Source organism: Aptenodytes patagonicus, chromosome 9 (genome assembly GCF_965638725.1).
Source record: "Aptenodytes patagonicus chromosome 9, bAptPat1.pri.cur, whole genome shotgun sequence".
In the NCBI taxonomy this organism is placed as follows: domain Eukaryota; kingdom Metazoa; phylum Chordata; class Aves; order Sphenisciformes; family Spheniscidae; genus Aptenodytes; species Aptenodytes patagonicus.
The window spans coordinates 3,201,977-3,220,390 of NC_134957.1; the positions used below are offsets into that span (position 1 = coordinate 3,201,977).

Sequence of the window (18,414 nt, forward strand, 5' to 3'; positions counted from 1 at the left end):
TTGCAGGTATTTTGCTGACTAAACCTCATAGCTGAAAAGTTAGGAGAAAGTCTGCATACATTGGCTAAGTTTTCATAATTTTAACCTTTAGATTATCTAAAATGGTATTAATCAGTCAACAAGGCCTATTTTCTTCGGGTCACCTAGTCTAATTACCACTCAGTCTTTTAATTCAAAAACAAAAATGGATTTTTCTGTTACCTGCTTAAAACTGATAAAAACAAAAGGGAAGTTGCCTGATTATGTATTCTGTGTGTTTTTTAAAAAGGGTAGCTATTTTGCAAGTCTGTCTCCATTTGTTACCTTTTAGATTCCAGAAGCACAGTGAACATGGTCACTGAAAACTGGGAGCCAGGACCTGTAACTGATACCCATCCCTACTCCTTGAAGAAGGACCCTTAGAGCTGATTTCTGCAAGATGCAAAAGCTAAAGAATTGCAGGTTCCTTGAACGTTTTAGTATTTTGTATAAGTCCTGACTCATCCTTATGCAGTGAGGGAACAGGGCCAAGATGTATCACAGGTAAATTATTTAATACGCCTGGTTCCCATGCTGAAATCCCCCTAGGATTAACCAAGGGACTTAAAACAGAACCTCAAGTGAATCCCCTGATCCCAGGTTTGAGTAACGGGATGCCAGTGGCCAGTCCCTGAGTATTCCTGGGGATCTGTGGTGCTGAGGGATGCCGGTCAGGTCTGAGGAGCTGATCTCCAGAGCCACTCCATGTTCCTGTACTGCATCTGCATCAGCTGTGGCAGGTCACCAGGCGGTTTTTCCTAGGGCTTTTCAAAGTGTATCCATGCTGTGTGGTAGGCAGTGGTGCCTGGTACCTACTCAGTCTCTTGCTTGTACGTACCAAGATCCCTTTCCTTATGGATACCATAGCATGTCTTCATTGAGAAGTCCCTAGGGCTGACAGGGCTCCACAATGAACCTGCTGGGAGCTAAAAGGAAAAAAAATACCACCTTTCCCATCTGTATCTGGTGCCCTCCCAACTCCCTCCCATGCTGTTATTTGTGCCAGCTGCACAGAGGGGGAGGAGGGGATGGGTGGGGTTGAAGCAATCTGAAATGGTGGTATAGTTTCCTACACCGTGTTGTCTTGTGAGAGTCACAAGAGACAATGTGGTCCACCAGCACATGACCTTATCCACTTTCTTAACGCATGGGATGGGTATTGCTGAACTCCTCTGTGACTTCTGTTCTCACTTGTGGTATTCTACAGACCTTTTTTTCTGAGAGGTGCCACAGATATAGACTCTACCGCTACTGCCCAGTGCTGTTACAGTCGCAGAGCTGCACAATTGTCGCATCCTGATAAGAGAACATCAGACTATTCTTCAGTTTTTCAGTCTCCTCTGTTCAGATACTGATATTCAACTGCTCTTTGTGTTAGGGAAAGCAGAAGGCAACATTGCTTCAGACTACCTCATAGATCTGTTGAGAATACAAAAGAAGGTGCCTCTCAAACACTTCTCTAGACTGTAGTATGTACTTAAAGATGATCACCTTTCCACAGGTGCTGAGTTTCTGGATGCTGTTACTGTGCATCGTAAAAGGGAAAGATGACCTTCGGTAACTAAGTGGGAGGGCACTGCACGTGATAACAATGCAGTTGTCAAAGAATGGCATAGCTAGATACTCATCCAATTATCATATGAAAAAAAGGTTCAAATTCTAGTTTCAATACAGAAGAATTTAAACCTCAGAGTCTCCCTGGAGTGGATAGTGAAAACTAAAGCAAATTGTTAGTCCTGTAAGAAACATGCTAAAAATAGTCTCTGTCTATGTGTGAAGTCTCTGTGACCTACGGTAGTGTATTTGCTGACCGTGCCCAGGTAACTGGAAGGATAAGCAAATGCAAACTAAAGCCTCTTTTTCCTCCTCTGATTAAAAGAGTAAAATACTTCATTGGTAACTCCTGGCTTCATTTTATTAACATTCTGTTAACACATACTGTACATGTAGGTAGATGGGATTAGCATGAACATAATTACATTTGAAACAGCATTTGAACATAACTGCTGTAATTGTATTAGGGCCAAATTCTTCTACCCTTTGTCCTAAAAGATATCTTCATCAGGCTTCTCATCAAAACCTTAGTTCCATCTGCATTGCAAACTGGAACAGTATTTTATTATATTCCACTACATAGTTTATGTATGGTCTTGCTCCAAGTTCAGTGAGACAGATCTTTTTCCTAGAGAATTAGAGGATATATAATTCTTCTAAGTCTTCCCCCTCTTCTTTTTTTTTTTTTCTTTTTTGTAAGTTTGAATTTTTGTAGAAAAATTACAGAAACCTTCAGGGAACAAACTGCAGTCTGAATAGAAACTAATCCTTCTTACGCTTCATTGAGTAAGAAGTTCAAGGCTGAAGAGCCATGACAGTTTCTTTTGCAAATGATCTTTCAACTTTGAATTTTCTGATAGGAAATTAAGATAGTAATAAGAGGTCCTAATATTGGCCCCTACAGAATAGGAAACAGACTTAGATGGGATGACTGGGGAAGCAGAGACCAGGAAAACTCCACCAACCTTTACGCAGAAGACAGTTGCTATCTAACTAGCATAGATATACTTGCCCTTGCATTGTCACAGCTTAGAAAATTTTCCTTATGTTTTTAAAAGTAGAAGAAACGCAATTAAGCATGTTACTTACCAACCCACATACATCTAAAGAAACTGATCCCTTCATGCCTTTTCACTGATAACCATAAAAATGAGCCCACTAGATGGGAGAGGTGGACAACATTCCATGAGGGTAATATTTTATGAATTTTTTTGGTAGCTTTCACCTAAAGTGTCACTCTTGAGTGAATCCTATGATGTTTAACAATGTCGTTGAATTTACACTACAAACCTGTTCATACAGAGGGCAGTACTTTAAATCTCTCTGTACCACACTGCGTATTTTCATCAAACATATTGGCCTTTTACCAAGTTCATCATATTTTGGGTTTAAACTGCATAAAGGGTTCAGGAGAGCTGGGGGATGAGGACTAATGAATACATAAATAATCTGATCACATAAGACTCATTCAGAATGAATGAAAAAGGAATGTAATGCCCTTTAGATATGTACTAAAAAACTAATAACTGAAAATATCAGTTCAATGCTATCATGACAAGAAGCAATTTTCTGGGCAGCTGTCAGTTGATAGGTATTTATAGAAACTCAGCATTTTTCCTCCATAAAACAGACTAGAGCGGATGAGAGCAGCACAAAACAATTGTTTCTGGCACTGACTTTGTCAGCCATTTCTAAACTGGAACTCCATAACGTGCTTCTCCCAAATCACCTATTTGGGATCTAATTGTGGCCCCTTTCAGTTTAGCAATACAAGGTGGATCACAGGTTCCTAAAACATAGCTGGAGCTGCCTGAAATGACAACTCGAATTTTCCAGGCTCAGCTGAAAAGACACAAGATAAGCAATTATCATGCACCCTTTATTCTTCCTCCTTTTGCCCGGTGCTGTCCTATGGTCAGGGCAACTCACTACTGATTGATGAGTTGGGTAAAACTGTTGGACATGGCAGTTTTGCAAGGGTAATGCAAATGTAATGTTACAGGTTGGAAACCAGAGTGGCAACAGCTTGCCTAAACGGGAAAGACAGAGAGGAAGATGGAGGTGTTGTTTACCTAGTATTGACATCAATGCCTTTAGCATAATGTCTTAAACAGCAGTGAGTATCTGTCTTGCCACGGCAGCACAGAGCTTGGCTTGCAGCCATCAATTGTACTTACCCTGCTTCTCAGACAGGTTTTGCAGCTGTCCCCGAGCGCTGCTCCTGCCATTGCCACCTGAACGAGTCAGTCTAGAGCTTGGCATGTTCATGGCACTGCTGTGGCTGCATTGTGGTAGCAAGGAGCCACGGGACACCGTGAGCTGGTGTGCATCCCACTGTTGTTGGCTGCAAACATCACAAGCTGCTGAAGCAGACATCAAAAAAATCATCAAGTATAATTCTTAAAAGGCACAGGGTTGCAGATAAAGGTTGCAATACAAAATCTTGGATTTGTCCAAATATAGACCCCTAATGTCTGAGCTGGTAAAATCCAATTTAATTCTTTCTCTGCTATGCTGGGAGCTAAAACCTGAAAAGAGGTTCTGGTACAAGTCACCACAGGGGACTTTGGGAAAAAGGACTGAGGTGAGCGTGGAAGGCAAGAAGAACGGAAACCACTTCCCCGCCGAGAGGGAGGTGACAGCCCGCCCAAACGTCCCGGAGCCAACGGCAGCCTCCGTGAGAAGAGCCGCCGTGCCTCACGGTGCCCTGCTTCAAGATGGCGCCCAGCGCCTCACCTCCTCACCGCGCAGGCGCCGCGGCCCCAACGCGATTGTGACGCTGCTGCTTACCGGCCTCCGCCCCGGCTGAGGCCGCCTCCGCAAGGCGCTGGCCGGGGGAGTCGGGGCTGCTGCCTCGGCTCATGCTCCTTTCGCGCCTTCAGGTTGGAAGATGAGGCTGCTGGCGGCCGGTCTCTTGTTGGTGGCACCTCTCTGTGCCGCCTTCTACCTGCCCGGCTTGGCGCCCGTCAGCTTCTGTGAGGAAGGCGAGGAGAGCGAGGGCTGCAAGGTGAGAGCTCTCACGGGAGGGCCCGACACGGGCGGTCCCGTCCCCCCGTCCCCGTCCCCCCCCGCCTCGGAAACCCCGAGCGGAGCAAGCCCCGCTCGGGGTTTTTGCGGCGGGGAGTGGACCGCCGAGTATCCCCCGACCCGCTGCGTGCGGGCCCCGGGCGGTCTCCCTCAGGCGGCAGCCTTTGCTCGGGGAAGCCAACCACCCCCAGCTCCCTTTCCCTTGGTGCACCCGCTGTTTTTTTTTACGGCGAAAACCTCCCCCTTTCCCGCTGAACTTTTCAGTCGGTGACGGGAGGGTCCTTCGCCGGTGCTTCGTTCCTCGTTGCAGCCTCCTGTGGCGGCGGCGCTGCCGAGGGAGGGCGGCTCTGGCGTGGCCCGGCGCCGCGGCGGCCGTCGGGGCCTGTCAGAAGTCTGTGGTAACTCCGCTGTGGGATAGCGAGCTCCGAAACTTGTAACAGTTCTTGCCAGCTAGCGATGCGTTTTGTGTTGGCCGCACATTTGTTTTTGCAAGTCTGTATTTTCATACTTTTTCTCCCACTGTCGTTCCCTGTTTCAGTCACTAATCGAGCTCTTCGTGAATAGACTGGACTCTGTAGAATCGGTTCTGCCCTACGAGTATGATGCGTAAGTACATCGCAGCAGGCTTCCAGAAACGTTTGGAAAGCCTGTTTTCTGTTCTCAGTGCAGTGATGCAACTCCTGATACAGTACGCGTGTTTCTTGTAAGCGGTGTTTTGGGTGTAGGGATGGAAGAGTAAATCCAGCGTTCACTTATCTTTGGTGAATAAGTACTTTTCCTCAGTAAGCAGTCCTAAATTCATTGGCTTCCATAAAGTTTAATGCAAATAGAGAAATTGTGGGCTTTTTGAGCTAGTCTCTCGTCTTGCTGCTACTGTTGCATTGCACAGGGTAGGACGTATAACCCCTGGAAGTTTCTCTTTTCTGTATGCCCAACAGCAAGACTGCAAATCATACTGTGTATCATTGCTTAGTAGACCTATAAATATCTGCAAAAACAGGTAATAATTTTCACAGACAAGAATCAAAATAAAAACAAGATTTAGATACAGAGCTTTGGTGGAAAAAGGAAATTTTTTTTTTCATAACCTACTGCTACCCGTGTTTAAATAACAAAGATCCAGAATGGTTACATCTTCTCTTCCATATTCAGCTGTTTCAGACTGTATGTAGTTGAAAAGAATTGGTGAATGGCATTTGGCAGTGTGGCACATTAAAATTAAAAGCACTTCCCTTCTTCGGAACATGTTTCACGTTAAATACTTTTTGTAAAGACTCCTGTAAGAAAGGGGTGTAGTTGTTTTTCTGAAACTTTTGCAAGAGAAAAGGACAGTCTTTTTGTCTTAATATGAAACATTCTATTGTTTGTTTAAATTGTCATTTGAAAAGGATGCTTGGACTAAGCATCATGCATTTTGTTAAAGATACTTCAGCTGTGATATATCTTGGTTGAAATTGATATTGAAATAGAAATATTTATATATAATATATTCCAAATTTCTTTGCAAAGGCACTCAAATTTTTACTAACAGTGGCTGACCCGCCAAAAGAAGCATGAAAACTGCAATGTTAAGAACATAACTTAAGAAATGGTTTTAGGCTGATATTTACAGTTATATGTCAATTAAAAATGAAAGGTAATCTTTTCCACTTTGTTCCCAGTTTTGACTTCTGTCAAGATACGGAAGAGAAAAGACCATCAGAAAATCTTGGACAAGTGCTGTTTGGGGAGAGAATAGCATCATCTCCATATAAGGTTGTTTTATCCCTTGAAGTTGATCCTGTTTAAATTTGATAGCTGTCATTCTGATGTCTGTAATCTATAGACATAGCTGAAGACTTGATTGTGTGATTCTTTTAATTTTTTTTAATATAAGCTTTATACTGCTTATGTAATAAAACCAAAACCCCTCCCACCCCAAAGGCATCTTAGGGTGGCTAATTAAAGTTAGGAAGCTGAGCCAGTAATCACTTTTCTTTCCTGTTCCTCTGTGGCAGACAAATGCAGAAACTGTATCTTAAAGCAGTTCTTTAACAGCTGGGTGTATAGTGTGTTAGGTGATCTGAAATCATTAGGTTTTAAAATGTAATATTGGAGGCTGTAAACTGGTGGTTCAGGAACTGTTTCGTATACTTGGTTGTACTATTGGGCAGCTTCCAGAGTGGGAAGGGGAAGCCAAGTTGGGGCTCACTTCCAGCTTTTCCCTGCTTGTACACACTTAACACCTGTTGTCTAAAACCAAATTCTTCATTGTTGGTGCATGTCACTTGAAATCTTCTGTAAAATAAATAAGGTATGGAAGTATTTTGTAGATTAGGTATGTAGTATTTTTCTGTCTCATGCTCTGCATTAGCAATGACCAAATGTAGCACCTCTAAAATGCCGTCGAGTCAACTTGGGAAAATTATTAGCAGTAAAGGAGATATGGTCAAACACTGGCTCTTAACGCTCGAAAGCTGTATACTATTCAAGTGCAGCTTCCAGACTGGGATTTGCTGGTGAAACTGAAAACTGGGCTATGTTTGTGTGTAAGCGTTGCCAGATAATCCAAATCCCTGTGAGAAAAAGAGGCAGCAGAGTTTCTGAGCCTACTGTTGCTCAGTCCTAGTTTACTGCTGCTAGGGATCTAGTCACATCTTTTCATAGGACTGTTAAGGAGGTGATGCAGATGTGTAAACTGCTCCTACAAGTCTCTTTTTCTTTGACTCTGAGCTAATGTAATTTTAAGTCTTACAACTGCTGGCCACAAGAAGCTTTTAAATATGGAGCGTGATGGGTCATTTGGGCTGGATACCCATTGAATAGATTAAGTATTATAACAATTACTTGTTTGAAATGGCTGCACGCTACAGTAATTAGAAAATGCTGTTATTGGTTAGCACTTAGGCCTTGATAATGTTAGAATTTTCAGTCATGTTTTAAGTATGTTAGCTCACTAACAGGTAAATCCTAACTGGGTTAGAATAGAAGTTTGATATACAAATGTGAGCACATTTGTGTTCGGTGGTGTCTGCACTTGAAGCATAGATGCTGTGCAACTTGTTGCATTTTTGGCAGCCTTGTCTAAAAACTTAGTCGTCATGGGGTAACGCAGCTAAAATTAACGTGAAACATTCAAAAAGGGTGTAGTTAAAAGTCTGGTTTAGCAGATGATGAAATTACCAAAATAAAACAAACTGACAAAAAAGCAATACCTTTTCTATTAATCTTCAAATTTCAGTCCTCAAGGTTTATCTGGAGGTAGTTTATCTGGGCTATTGAAGAGATTTTTAGCAATGTGAAAGGGGATTGCTGGTGCTGGATATACCTAAATCTTTACATTTAAGTTAAAGCTGTTGTATGGGAAATTCTGGCTTTAGAAACTTTTATAGCAAGGAAGTGAAGTATCTCAAAAAAGTCAGCTTTACATGAAAAAAAGACTGAAAGATTTTTGAAGCGAAACTGAAATTACTTTTTTTGTGTGCTTTTTTAACAGTTCACTTTTAAAAAGCAAGAAACATGCAAGAAGGTTTGTACAAGATCATATGACCCAGGAAACAGTGCTGACAAAAGCAAACTGGCTTTTTTGAAGAAAGGAATGCAGTTGAATTATCAGCATCACTGGTAAGCTGTGTGCTTGAGGTTGGGGTTTTGGTTGCTGCTTTTTTACATTGTTATCTATGTTCTAAGTGGTTGCTTTCTTCCTTCTATGTGATAGTTGTCCTCTACTGTGCATCTTGTGGGCACTACTGAAAACAATGTGCATTACATGAATGTTAAATGTCAATGTGAAATAAGGTGCATCCCTTTCTGAGGAAGTGTTTTTTGATTTCTGTCTAGGATTATCGATAACATGCCTGTAACGTGGTGCTATGATGTGGAAGATGGACAAAAATACTGTAATCCAGGATTTCCAATAGGATGTTTTGTTACTCCAGATGGTAGAGTTAAAGATGCTTGTGTTATAAATGTAAGTGGTGGGACTTTTTTCGTTAGTATAGCAGATGTAATTTCATTTACAGTTTTATTTTTAAGCTTTCTTTTCCTGAGAAAGAACAGTTACCCTTGTAAACATGGTTAATATTCAGAACATGGGCATTGACAAAGCAGAATGCTGCTTCTGTATGCAGTGTCTCACTGATAGAATTGTCCAAAAAAACCCGTTCATGTAGATCTTTTGACCAATAAAGATAAAGCTATAAAACAACCGTATTGGTGTCTAAAAGTCTTAGAAAATTGAGGTTTCTGTTCTGAAATTTCATGTGTATCCGTCTTTGTACCTATTCATTCTTTGTCCATGCAGCTAAAAGTTGTATTTGTGTGCAAGACCTTCTTTTACCGATTTCAGATAGAAGCTTTCTAGTGAAGACCTAGAAATGAGCACTGTGTTCTAGTTGGAAAAGTTATGTCTAGCACAGTTTACAAGTTAAATGTGTCAGGATTTTCCCAGATGGCTGGAAGATAACAAACACAGCTGTGGCAGGGAAAGAATTATATTGACAACAATTTGAAGTGTGTCAGTCATCCTGGGAGTTTTATGGTGAACTAGTACAGTTACAGATAATAGTGATACAGTTTTATCTCTCCTGGGGTGAGGGACCACACTCCTCTCAGTGAGGAGAGAGCTCTGCTATGGCTCTGCTCTGCCACATGACTTACCGCTTGCATGCAGTGCAGTCAATTTAGTTGTATTCAGCAGGTCTGATGCTTCTTGGAAGCGATGCGTTTATCATGCATGTTCAGTTTACTCGCTCTACAGTCACCTTCCAACTCGGTTACTCCTCAGGCTCCCTAGACTATTGAAAATGGTCTGTGAATTGAATAACCTGTTCTAGTTAGGTGTTCAATTCCATTACTTTGTATGTGAGGTGGTTTTTATGTTAAATTGATACTGGTGTGTGTTGTGTTGGAAACTGTGTGGTACACAGAAAATGGTTGTAGCAAAGTCAGCAACTTGGATGAAAAGTTTTGGGTTTTTTTAGAGGGGGGGACTTCATATGTAGGCAGCAATGGTTGAATTTTCTAGTGAGTGCTTAGGGAGCTTGTACTGTGTATCCATAAAGTGCTGTGCAAATTGTGTGTGCTAGCTGTGGTGTGGATGCTCTGCCAGTGTAGCCGTCATACCCAGTGTCAGTTTTAGTCTGCAGATTCTAATTGCGATGAGAATGTTGCATGGCATGGCGCTAGAGGGATGATTGTTACATGGGCAAATAAGAACGTAGCACCGTGGATATAACTGTAATCTCTGGGCTGAGTTGGGGAATGTCATCCTCTTTTAGAAGTATATCCAAAAACCTATTCTAGCAGACATATCTTTAAAAATGGGGGCAGGAAAGGGGTTGTTATCGTGCAATGGCCCAGCTACAGTTCATCCTCACATTTATGTAGCTGGAAGTGAAGGAAACAAGGACCTAAAGATGGGGTTATAGTATGACACAGGTATGATTCTAGTCTTCTCCCAATGGGAATCTTGATCATGGTGAAAGAAGAGGAATCCAGATAAATTTAATGCAAGACACCTTAATATTTTGCTGGGGCGGGCAGGGGATGGAAGTTGTATGGCAATTGGAAAATGGCTAATACACACCATAAAAAAAGGATTTTTTAAACTTGGAAACTCAACTAGCAGTCTGTCATCCTGGTCCCCTAATTCAAATTAAAGTTTTTTAAACAATGACAGCGTTGAGGAGAAAAGAAAATCCAAGTCAACTTAATTGACTCTGGTATCATATGAGCTTTATATGGTTCTTCATAATTCCAAATTCTGAAAGGATAGGGATGACAAAGCAGAATGGCTACTGAAGGTAAAGGTAGTTTTTTGAAGCAGAACCTGGTTTGTAAGCTTCGGTAGCTGGAGCGTCTACCAGAAAGACTAGGGGGGGGAGAAATGGTGAATCTGAATTACTTGTATTTTGAATAAATACATCTTTGAACTTTTGGCAGCTTTTTTTTTTTGTAAATACAAAAATGGTGTCAAATACATTTAAATTCTACTAGTAACACAGATGTGATACTTTATTATGTGGGTTTGTGTTTATATAATACAATATAATATATAGAAAAATATTTTATACAGGTATATTAAAAAAACAAAGTGATTGTTGAAGTATTCCCCCATCTTTCTTGCTCCTTCATTGGACAGTAGTCTCATTTTAATGTTCTTGACTGCTTGCGCCCTCTCCTGTTGAAGTTTCTCAATCTCTTGGTGATATTTTGTAGTCCGAGTTTAACAAGAAGAACACTTTCTACCTCTTCAACCACGTTGACATAACAATCATGTACCATAGTGGGAAGGATGAAAACTGGCCTGGTGCAAGACTGGTGATGGCGAGACTGAGACCGCAAAGGTAAATTGTGCATTAAAGGAGCAAGTCCTACTGCTAGGGAGTCCTAACAGTAGTTGCAAACTTAGAAATTATACTTGGTGTCAGTAAGTTCTGAGGAATTGGTTGTTTGAATTCTGATAAAGCTTTCAGTATACTGGTTCATGGCTGGAACTGTATTTACAAAGAGTAGTTCCACGACTGTAAATGTCATTTAACTTCGCTTTTAAAATGTTCCCCAAAGTCCCTCCTGATGGAAAAACTGCTTATGCAGACTCTTACAGCCTGACACAAACAATAGAAGCTTTCTCATGTTTTTATTGATTTGCATCTGGGTGTGCATTACTTTCTTTTAAAAGACATATTTTCAGATACACTGAGAAACATCCTTTAACTGAGCGACAGTTTCCCATGTCATCTCTCTTATTGTTGCCGCATTGCCTCCCAAATGTACTTTGTATGAATGCACAGTAATTGTACAGGTGTACTTTTTCCTGTTTTAGTTTGGATACTGAGTTATAGGTGAAATATCAAGTTAATACTGGTATTCAGAACAGCAGAAGACGACAGCTCATTTTCTAAGATGACTAACTTATTTTCTTAAACAGTAGCTTCTTAGTTTCTGTGTTGATCAGAGAGGAGATGCAACAATTCAGAGGTCAGAAACAGAGTGAGGTGATTACTTTGGCCTCTTGTCAGTCTGTTCATGCACAGTTCATACTTAGCCATATTTGAAAGCTGCAGTCCGTTTATAAAATTTCAAAGTAGGTTGGTTTTTTTAGCTAAACTCTTCCCTCTTTTCTACAGAGATTAAGTACACTCTTAAATTACGCTACCACAGTTTCTCAAGCCATACAGACATGTATGGTACAACATGACTCAGGTATACTTGTTTTTTCTGTTGCAACGGTATAGTGTGTTTTTAGTGAATTATACTTGCTATGCAAGTTCATTCCTTCCATTTACATCTGCTCTGAGATGGTGGCAAGAAGATTCTACCAGCCTTCTCAATTTTTGATTAACGCTTTATCAGTTGCATCCTGAATGGTTGCAAAATAAGAATTTGTCTTTTCACCAGTAATGCAGACCACAAGGGGGCACAGTTAGGTTGCACATAACCTTAATTTTGTCATTCTCTGACCTGGTGGTTTGCTTGGTGCTTTGCTTCAGCCTTGAAGCTCTCCTGATGGGAAGTATTTGTGGTTGGAGCACCCTAGGCCTTTCATGAAAGTTTTTATTATCTTGTGGCTTGACTTAGTTGTTGACATATAATAATGCATATAAGGTAGAATTGTTTATCTGAATTGGGTAAATACAACTTGCCCAAGAGGGCGTGAGAGGGAAGCTATTTTGCACTGTTAGAGGAGGTTCACAGGAATGAATTCAAGCAAACCTTAAGGTTTCTTTGACTTTGTGCTTTCTATAGCTGCAGTATGTCTAAGGTACTGCAGAGAAAGGTTTGCATATTTGAACTTTAGAATGCAGAATGTTGTTCTGAGTTCTACATTTTACAGAGTACATGAGACTGACGAGAGGTGAAATTAGACCACTTGTATAGGAATGGAAAATTGAAAGGTTCCCACAGTCATTTCTTTTGTCCCGGTGCCCCAGTGTAAAAAAATGATAGTAATAAAAAAAAGACACTCCCAAATCCACCAAAATAAAATAAACTAAACACCCTTCTGCCTAAGAAACTTGAGGGAAGGTGAGAACCTGCGGAAGATTGCTAAGAAATTCTGTCTTCCTTACTGACGAGCACACACTGAGGTTAAGTCCCTCACCGATAACGCAGTCTTGTTACAATGTGGAAGGGAGGTATGATGGCAGAGAAGCAGTATTTTGTGTTAAAACTTACCATCTTACCTGGTAAAGATTGCCAGACTTCGCAGCCGGGTTAACCAAGCAGCATTTTAGCTTAGGACTAGGACTTCATTCTGATCATGGCAGAAAAGTGGGTGAGATGAAGGTGAGAACCTGTGGAAGATTGCTAAGAAATTCTGTCTTCCTTACTGACGAGCACACACTGAGGTTAAGTCCCTCACCGATAACGCAGTCTTGTTACAATGTGGAAGGGAGGTATGATGGCAGAGGTGAAACCACATCTCGTGACCTTTCAGAGGTCTGTGGTTCTTGTCTCTCACATGCTTAGCAAACAACTTTACCTATAATGTTCTCAAATGCCTGGAAGTGTGAACAGATGATAACTGAATGTAGGATAGCGATCCAAGATCCAAATCCCTAGGATGCTTTCTGTGGAGTTTTTAGCTCTCGCCACAAGTGCCTCTGAGAGCTAGTGTTCAGTTCTGGTGTGGCTTTAAGGCTGTTACAGAAATTCTGAATAATGATACCTAATTATATACATGATTTTATTTTTCTTGTATTATCTCTAGCTACAAACATAAGTATTAATAAAAATATATTTTAAGATCTTTGACCTTTGTTAGTAGAAGAACAGAAAAGCAGGTTCTCAAAGAAGTTTAATAGCTGGTACAAAATGATATACGCAGCTCTCCTTGTTTCTTTTTTTTAAATAAAAACTTGTTTTAATTACTTTAGAAAAGAATTTGTGAAAATTCATCCTGTAGAGCATATGCAATTTTATTTAACTTTTTTTTCCCCCCTTAGCTACAAACATACAGATGAGAACAATTTAAGTTGTGAAGGTCCACCTATGGAGATTCCTGGAGAATTCACCAATAAACTGAATTTGATCTACACTTACTCTGTGACATTTGAAGTAAGTATTGAATCTGTTACATGAATATGTAATTCCCCGAAAAAATGAAGTCAAAACAACTGGATAATTTGCTAATAGCCATAACTGGATTAAAGCAGTGTAAATTCCACAAGGATGGTCTTGTGAAACAGTTTTCCCAAATCCTATTACTTTTCCATTACTGTAGTTTAAGTGACACTTGGAATGTATAAATAAAGACTTTTTTTGCCCTGTTATGTTACTAATAGAAAGGTGGTAGATTGGATAACTGCAAGAGTTGCCTCCCTTGAGGTATGCTCTATGTTTTCAGAGTTCAGTCGGTACCGAGAGTCTCCTGTTGAAGAAGTGTTTATATTATATTTGGAGATACTTTGTGTTAAATGTTGATTTTAGTATATTGTAAAGCTGCTGGTTTTTTTTTTTAGTGAAGTTGCAGTTTTTGACTCATTTTGTATTGCTTTTATTTTTTCACTAGCTTTTTTTTGAGTAGATGGCCATTTATCTTTTAGAGTTAATAGTCTAATGTTTACTAACACTCTAATCCTTATTCAGCCCGTTACGACGTAGACAGGAGGAAATTAGGCTTTCTTGTGACTGGGTCTTTACCCCAGCGTGGAAAGTGAGCCTCCTGCGGGGGAGAGAATAATTTGGTCCAAGCTACTTCAAACCTTGGTACCTTGGTTCCAGTCTGTCCCGAAAGCATGGTTGTTTTTCTGATGTAAGACACCAATCTTACAGGATTTGGCTTGAGACCACCAGCTTATTTTGTATAGGCAGTCGAGCAGCCGTCATGTGGTAACAGCTTTCATTCTACAAAATTGAATTTGATTTGAACCAATGACCTTGAGGTGCAAGGCTCTATATCCTGTTACTTTTGCCTTGAGACGCCCAGTCTTCCTTAGACTCTCTAACTTTACTACATGAAGGAGCCTCCTGTCTATTAACATTTGTGTTTGAATCTTGATGATAAATTGCAGTTTAGAATCGCAGCGTGAACTTTGTCCGGCTCCTCACGCAACGTGTTAGGCGCTTGGGCTACCTGCTCCCTTGCTCGCGGGCGGGGCGGGCGGGGCGTAGCTGCCCTGGGTTCAGGCGCTGCCGGCAGATGGCGCTCGGCACGTCCCAATCGCCAGGCGCTTCAAACCGCTGCCTTTCTGTTACCCGTCAGCCTGGGTTTGAGGTAACACCCGATATGTTTCACTTCTAAGTTATTTTGAAACTATTAATAAAAAGGGGAGCATTTAGCAGCGGAAAGTGTTTTTACATAGGAGAACGTTAGTTTCAGTAAGCCTGAATACATAAACCAGTAAAATGCCGAACTGTTTTATGGTCCTTTCTAATACGGCAGCTGACTTCTGACGAGAAAGCTGTGGTGTCTGCTTTAATTCATTGAAATGGGCAAGGTATTTAGCTCTGTGTATGTGAAAAGTATACACGATTGTGCCTGTAATGTTCAATGCACAAGCGTACAAAAATGTAAGCATGTGAGCAGTTTGGTACTCAAGTAACAAACTTTAGAACCACAGTTCTGAAACTCTGTCCCAACTAGCTGTGAACTACTGATTGAGCTGAGAAAGAGCAACATATGGCAATTTCAGCCGCCATGTTTTGTTGGTGCAGTTCTTTGTTACATGTTCTTGATCCAGAACATGAATCGGAACTTAAAAATTCTAGGCTGGAGGCGTAGTCTAAATTCTGAGAATTAACTGTACAAACGTACCACCTGGTGAATAAATGAAGAAGTTCTGCTGAACTTCATGCCAGTCAGGAGATAGAGTTTGGTAGCAGGACAGCAGCCATACACCTCATGAGACAAGCTGTAGAGGACAAGGCTTGGGCGTCAGAAAGCATCGTCATTTGTACAGCTTTCACATGAAGCGTTTAGAGGCGGAGATGGAAGAGAATGGAAGTGTTTTTTGAACGTGAAAGTTGCGGAATGATTTCTTCTTAAATCCTTCACAGGGATATCTGGAATTGAAAGTTGTCTGCCAGGAATCAGAGTGGAAAATAGTCTGTATCAGAGACCATTATGGCAGGCAGCGAGGAAGCCTGTGCTAAATACATTAAATATGATGAGAGAGAAAAATTCCAGGAAAAACTAGAAACGTACTCATAGGGTAGGTTTAACAAAGGTGAAGTTTCAAGATCAGCGTGCTGTGCTGGGAGTATCTTGTAGTGATGGTATGATTGTTTTTCAGTGTGCATTTGGGAGCTGCAGGCAGCTACATACCGAATCATGGAAAGATGAGGCTTAGTGAAGCCTCAGTTGAGGGTAGAAGACGTGGATAGGAGATTTCACTAAACAAGATATTCTTTGTGAAGCTCAAGAGATAAAAAGAATCAATGCAAGAGGGAGGTCTAACATCCAGGGTTGATACCAAGCTTAGATATTAATGCTGAATAGAAGGTTTGTGGAAGAGATTTGATGTGCTTATTCCTTCTCAGAGACTGCAACAAACTTGTACTTGTTTCTATTAATTGCTATTTAATGTCTTTATAGGAAAAGAATAATATTAAGTGGGCTTCCAGATGGGACTACATTTTGGAGTCCATGCCACATACAAACATCCAGTGGTTTAGGTAAGATTTGCATTTATTCAGTGAATAGCCTTGCAGGGGAGCACAAAGATTTCTTATTTGTGCTTCTAGGGATATATAACTTCTGCTGTGGTAGAACAAAATCTGTTAGTTTTCAGGCAAGAAAACTTTGTTTTCATGTGTGAAGTAACTTTTATCAGTCTTCCATCTCTTGGGAGCAGCTGTAGTATTGCATTTCACCAAAGGAATGCACCATTAGTGTCCAAAAAGGAAAGCAGCCTCCATCGTTTTACTTTATCATCTCTATTCTGTAGAACTTCTAAGGTGTTGCTGCTCTGCAGTGTTCTTATTGTTACTGCCTGGCTTTCTCCAGCTGCCAAGCGAGAGGTACATATGTGTACTGCATGTTTTGTACTCAGCAGCTGCGTACAGTAAAAAGAAGGGCTTTTTTTTTTTTACGAGTAAAAGATGTATATGAAAAGCTCTTACTTCCCTCTGTACCATGCAAATGATATCAAGCAAGTATATAATTTATGTTGAAATGTTAACGTTTTGCAATATAAAGTGTTTCAAAAGGCTAATCTGATGAAATATGTCTACAAAATATTAAATGGCATGATGTAGATTTCATTGCTTGATAGATATAAAATCTACTTCACAAAGTCTGCTTTAAGAGCTGTAGCTGTTTCACTAGGGAAATTACTTCTGAGCTATATAAGGAGGAAAATAAAGAAAAGCAACATGTAACTGTCTTGAGAATTAACAATATATCATAAAATACTATTCTTCTCAATTCTGTCTCCTAAGAAATCATAAAGGTACACAACTTTGTACAAAACACAACACTTTATCTTCACTGGGTGGGAAAATACTAAAAGGTCTGAATGACTTAAGTAAAGTCTGAATATCTAAGGCTATTCCTCAGACTTGAGCTGTACATGTGGTATGAATTGGAGTGCATGTCCTGAAACCTGAATAAGCGGATTGAAAGTTTGACTTTTTCTTTATCTACAGTATAATGAATTCCCTCGTAATTGTTCTCTTCTTATCTGGCATGGTGGCTATGATCATTCTGAGGACTCTTCATAAAGATATTGCACGATACAACCAGATTGACTCTTCGGTGAGTAAGATCTACAGCTTTTACATGAGCATGTTTTTCTGGTGATACTGATGTCTATCAATTAGTTCGAATACAATCTAAAGAGATGTATAACTACCAAGAATTTGATACCTGCTAGTATATCTGGGGATTAAAAATAGCTTTATTGCTATTTCATCTTTTCTAACAGCAGGAATACATGGGCAGATGTGACACACTTACTTTTGTAGCATCATTTGATGAACTTGTAATATGCAAGGACAGACTTCAGGTTTTAGAAGTATGTGGAGTGATTCACAGAAACATTTTGGTAGTGAACAAACTTGTATTTGAAATGTAAGTCCCTTTGTTCCAAGGTCTCAACCAAGGAAAGCCTCTTTTTTTAATAAATACATTCACAGTATACCAACAGCCACAAGACACAGTGCAGACATTGAAAACTGTTCTGGCATTGGTTCACCATCAAGATGTGGCAATTTCTCCTGAGTCCTATGGTTGCATTATGGAGTCAGTCTGGACATGTAGCTGGCGGTATGACACTGACCTAAGTAGCCAGTGTGTTATTTATGGAATCTCCATTCCTGGAGATACCCAGAACATGTTCAGATGGCTTTTGAGTAACCTGCTTTAGGTGGCCCTGCTTGAGCAGGGGGGTTGGACAAGATGACCTCCAGAGGTCCCTTCTGGCATCAACCATTGAGTGATTCTGTGACTCTGGCAACCTGGGATTATATGTAAGATTCCTTGTCAATGCAGCCCTGTTTTAAGTCGTGTTATGTGGAGTTAGTAAAGGACCTGCACTGTATCTGTTGCGGAGACGTTTGTAGCACAGAAGCAAAGACTTGCTACCTACTTTGGCATATTTTATGTCTAAAAATATGTCTTATAGTCTGAACAACCAAACTTGTGAAGAGAACAGTTAGTTTTATTGATAGCTGTTTTTTTCTCTCTTCAGGAGATCAGGCTTAAAACTACTGCAGCCAGGTATTGTCTCCACTGTAATGAAGCTGCGTTAGAAAGCTCAGTTGCTGTAATTTTTCCAGTTCTGAGGTAGTATTTCTTTATGGCAGTTTGTAGTATAGCTTGTCCAGAAAGCAAGTGTGGTAGCACGTGACTTGTGAAGTTTGGAAGGTTTGTGGTCTAAATTTCATGAGAAG

General features: G+C 40.6%; 1 protein-coding gene across 1 annotated transcript in view; it reads left to right on the forward strand.

The window, feature by feature from the left end:
• The first annotated feature begins 4,362 nt into the window (after positions 1–4,362).
• The window catches only part of LOC143164408 (transmembrane 9 superfamily member 2-like), a 33,550-nt gene continuing 19,498 nt past the window's right edge, over positions 4,363–18,414 (forward strand). Inside the window, exons 1-9 of the mRNA XM_076346959.1 lie at positions 4,363–4,579; positions 5,138–5,205; positions 6,261–6,354; positions 8,075–8,202; positions 8,419–8,548; positions 10,798–10,925; positions 13,527–13,638; positions 16,118–16,197; positions 17,170–17,278. Coding sequence (XP_076203074.1) covers positions 4,463–4,579; positions 5,138–5,205; positions 6,261–6,354; positions 8,075–8,202; positions 8,419–8,548; positions 10,798–10,925; positions 13,527–13,638; positions 16,118–16,197; positions 17,170–17,278 — 966 coding nt within the window. The 5' untranslated portion in view covers positions 4,363–4,462. The remainder of the gene's footprint in view (positions 4,580–5,137; positions 5,206–6,260; positions 6,355–8,074; positions 8,203–8,418; positions 8,549–10,797; positions 10,926–13,526; positions 13,639–16,117; positions 16,198–17,169; positions 17,279–18,414) is intronic.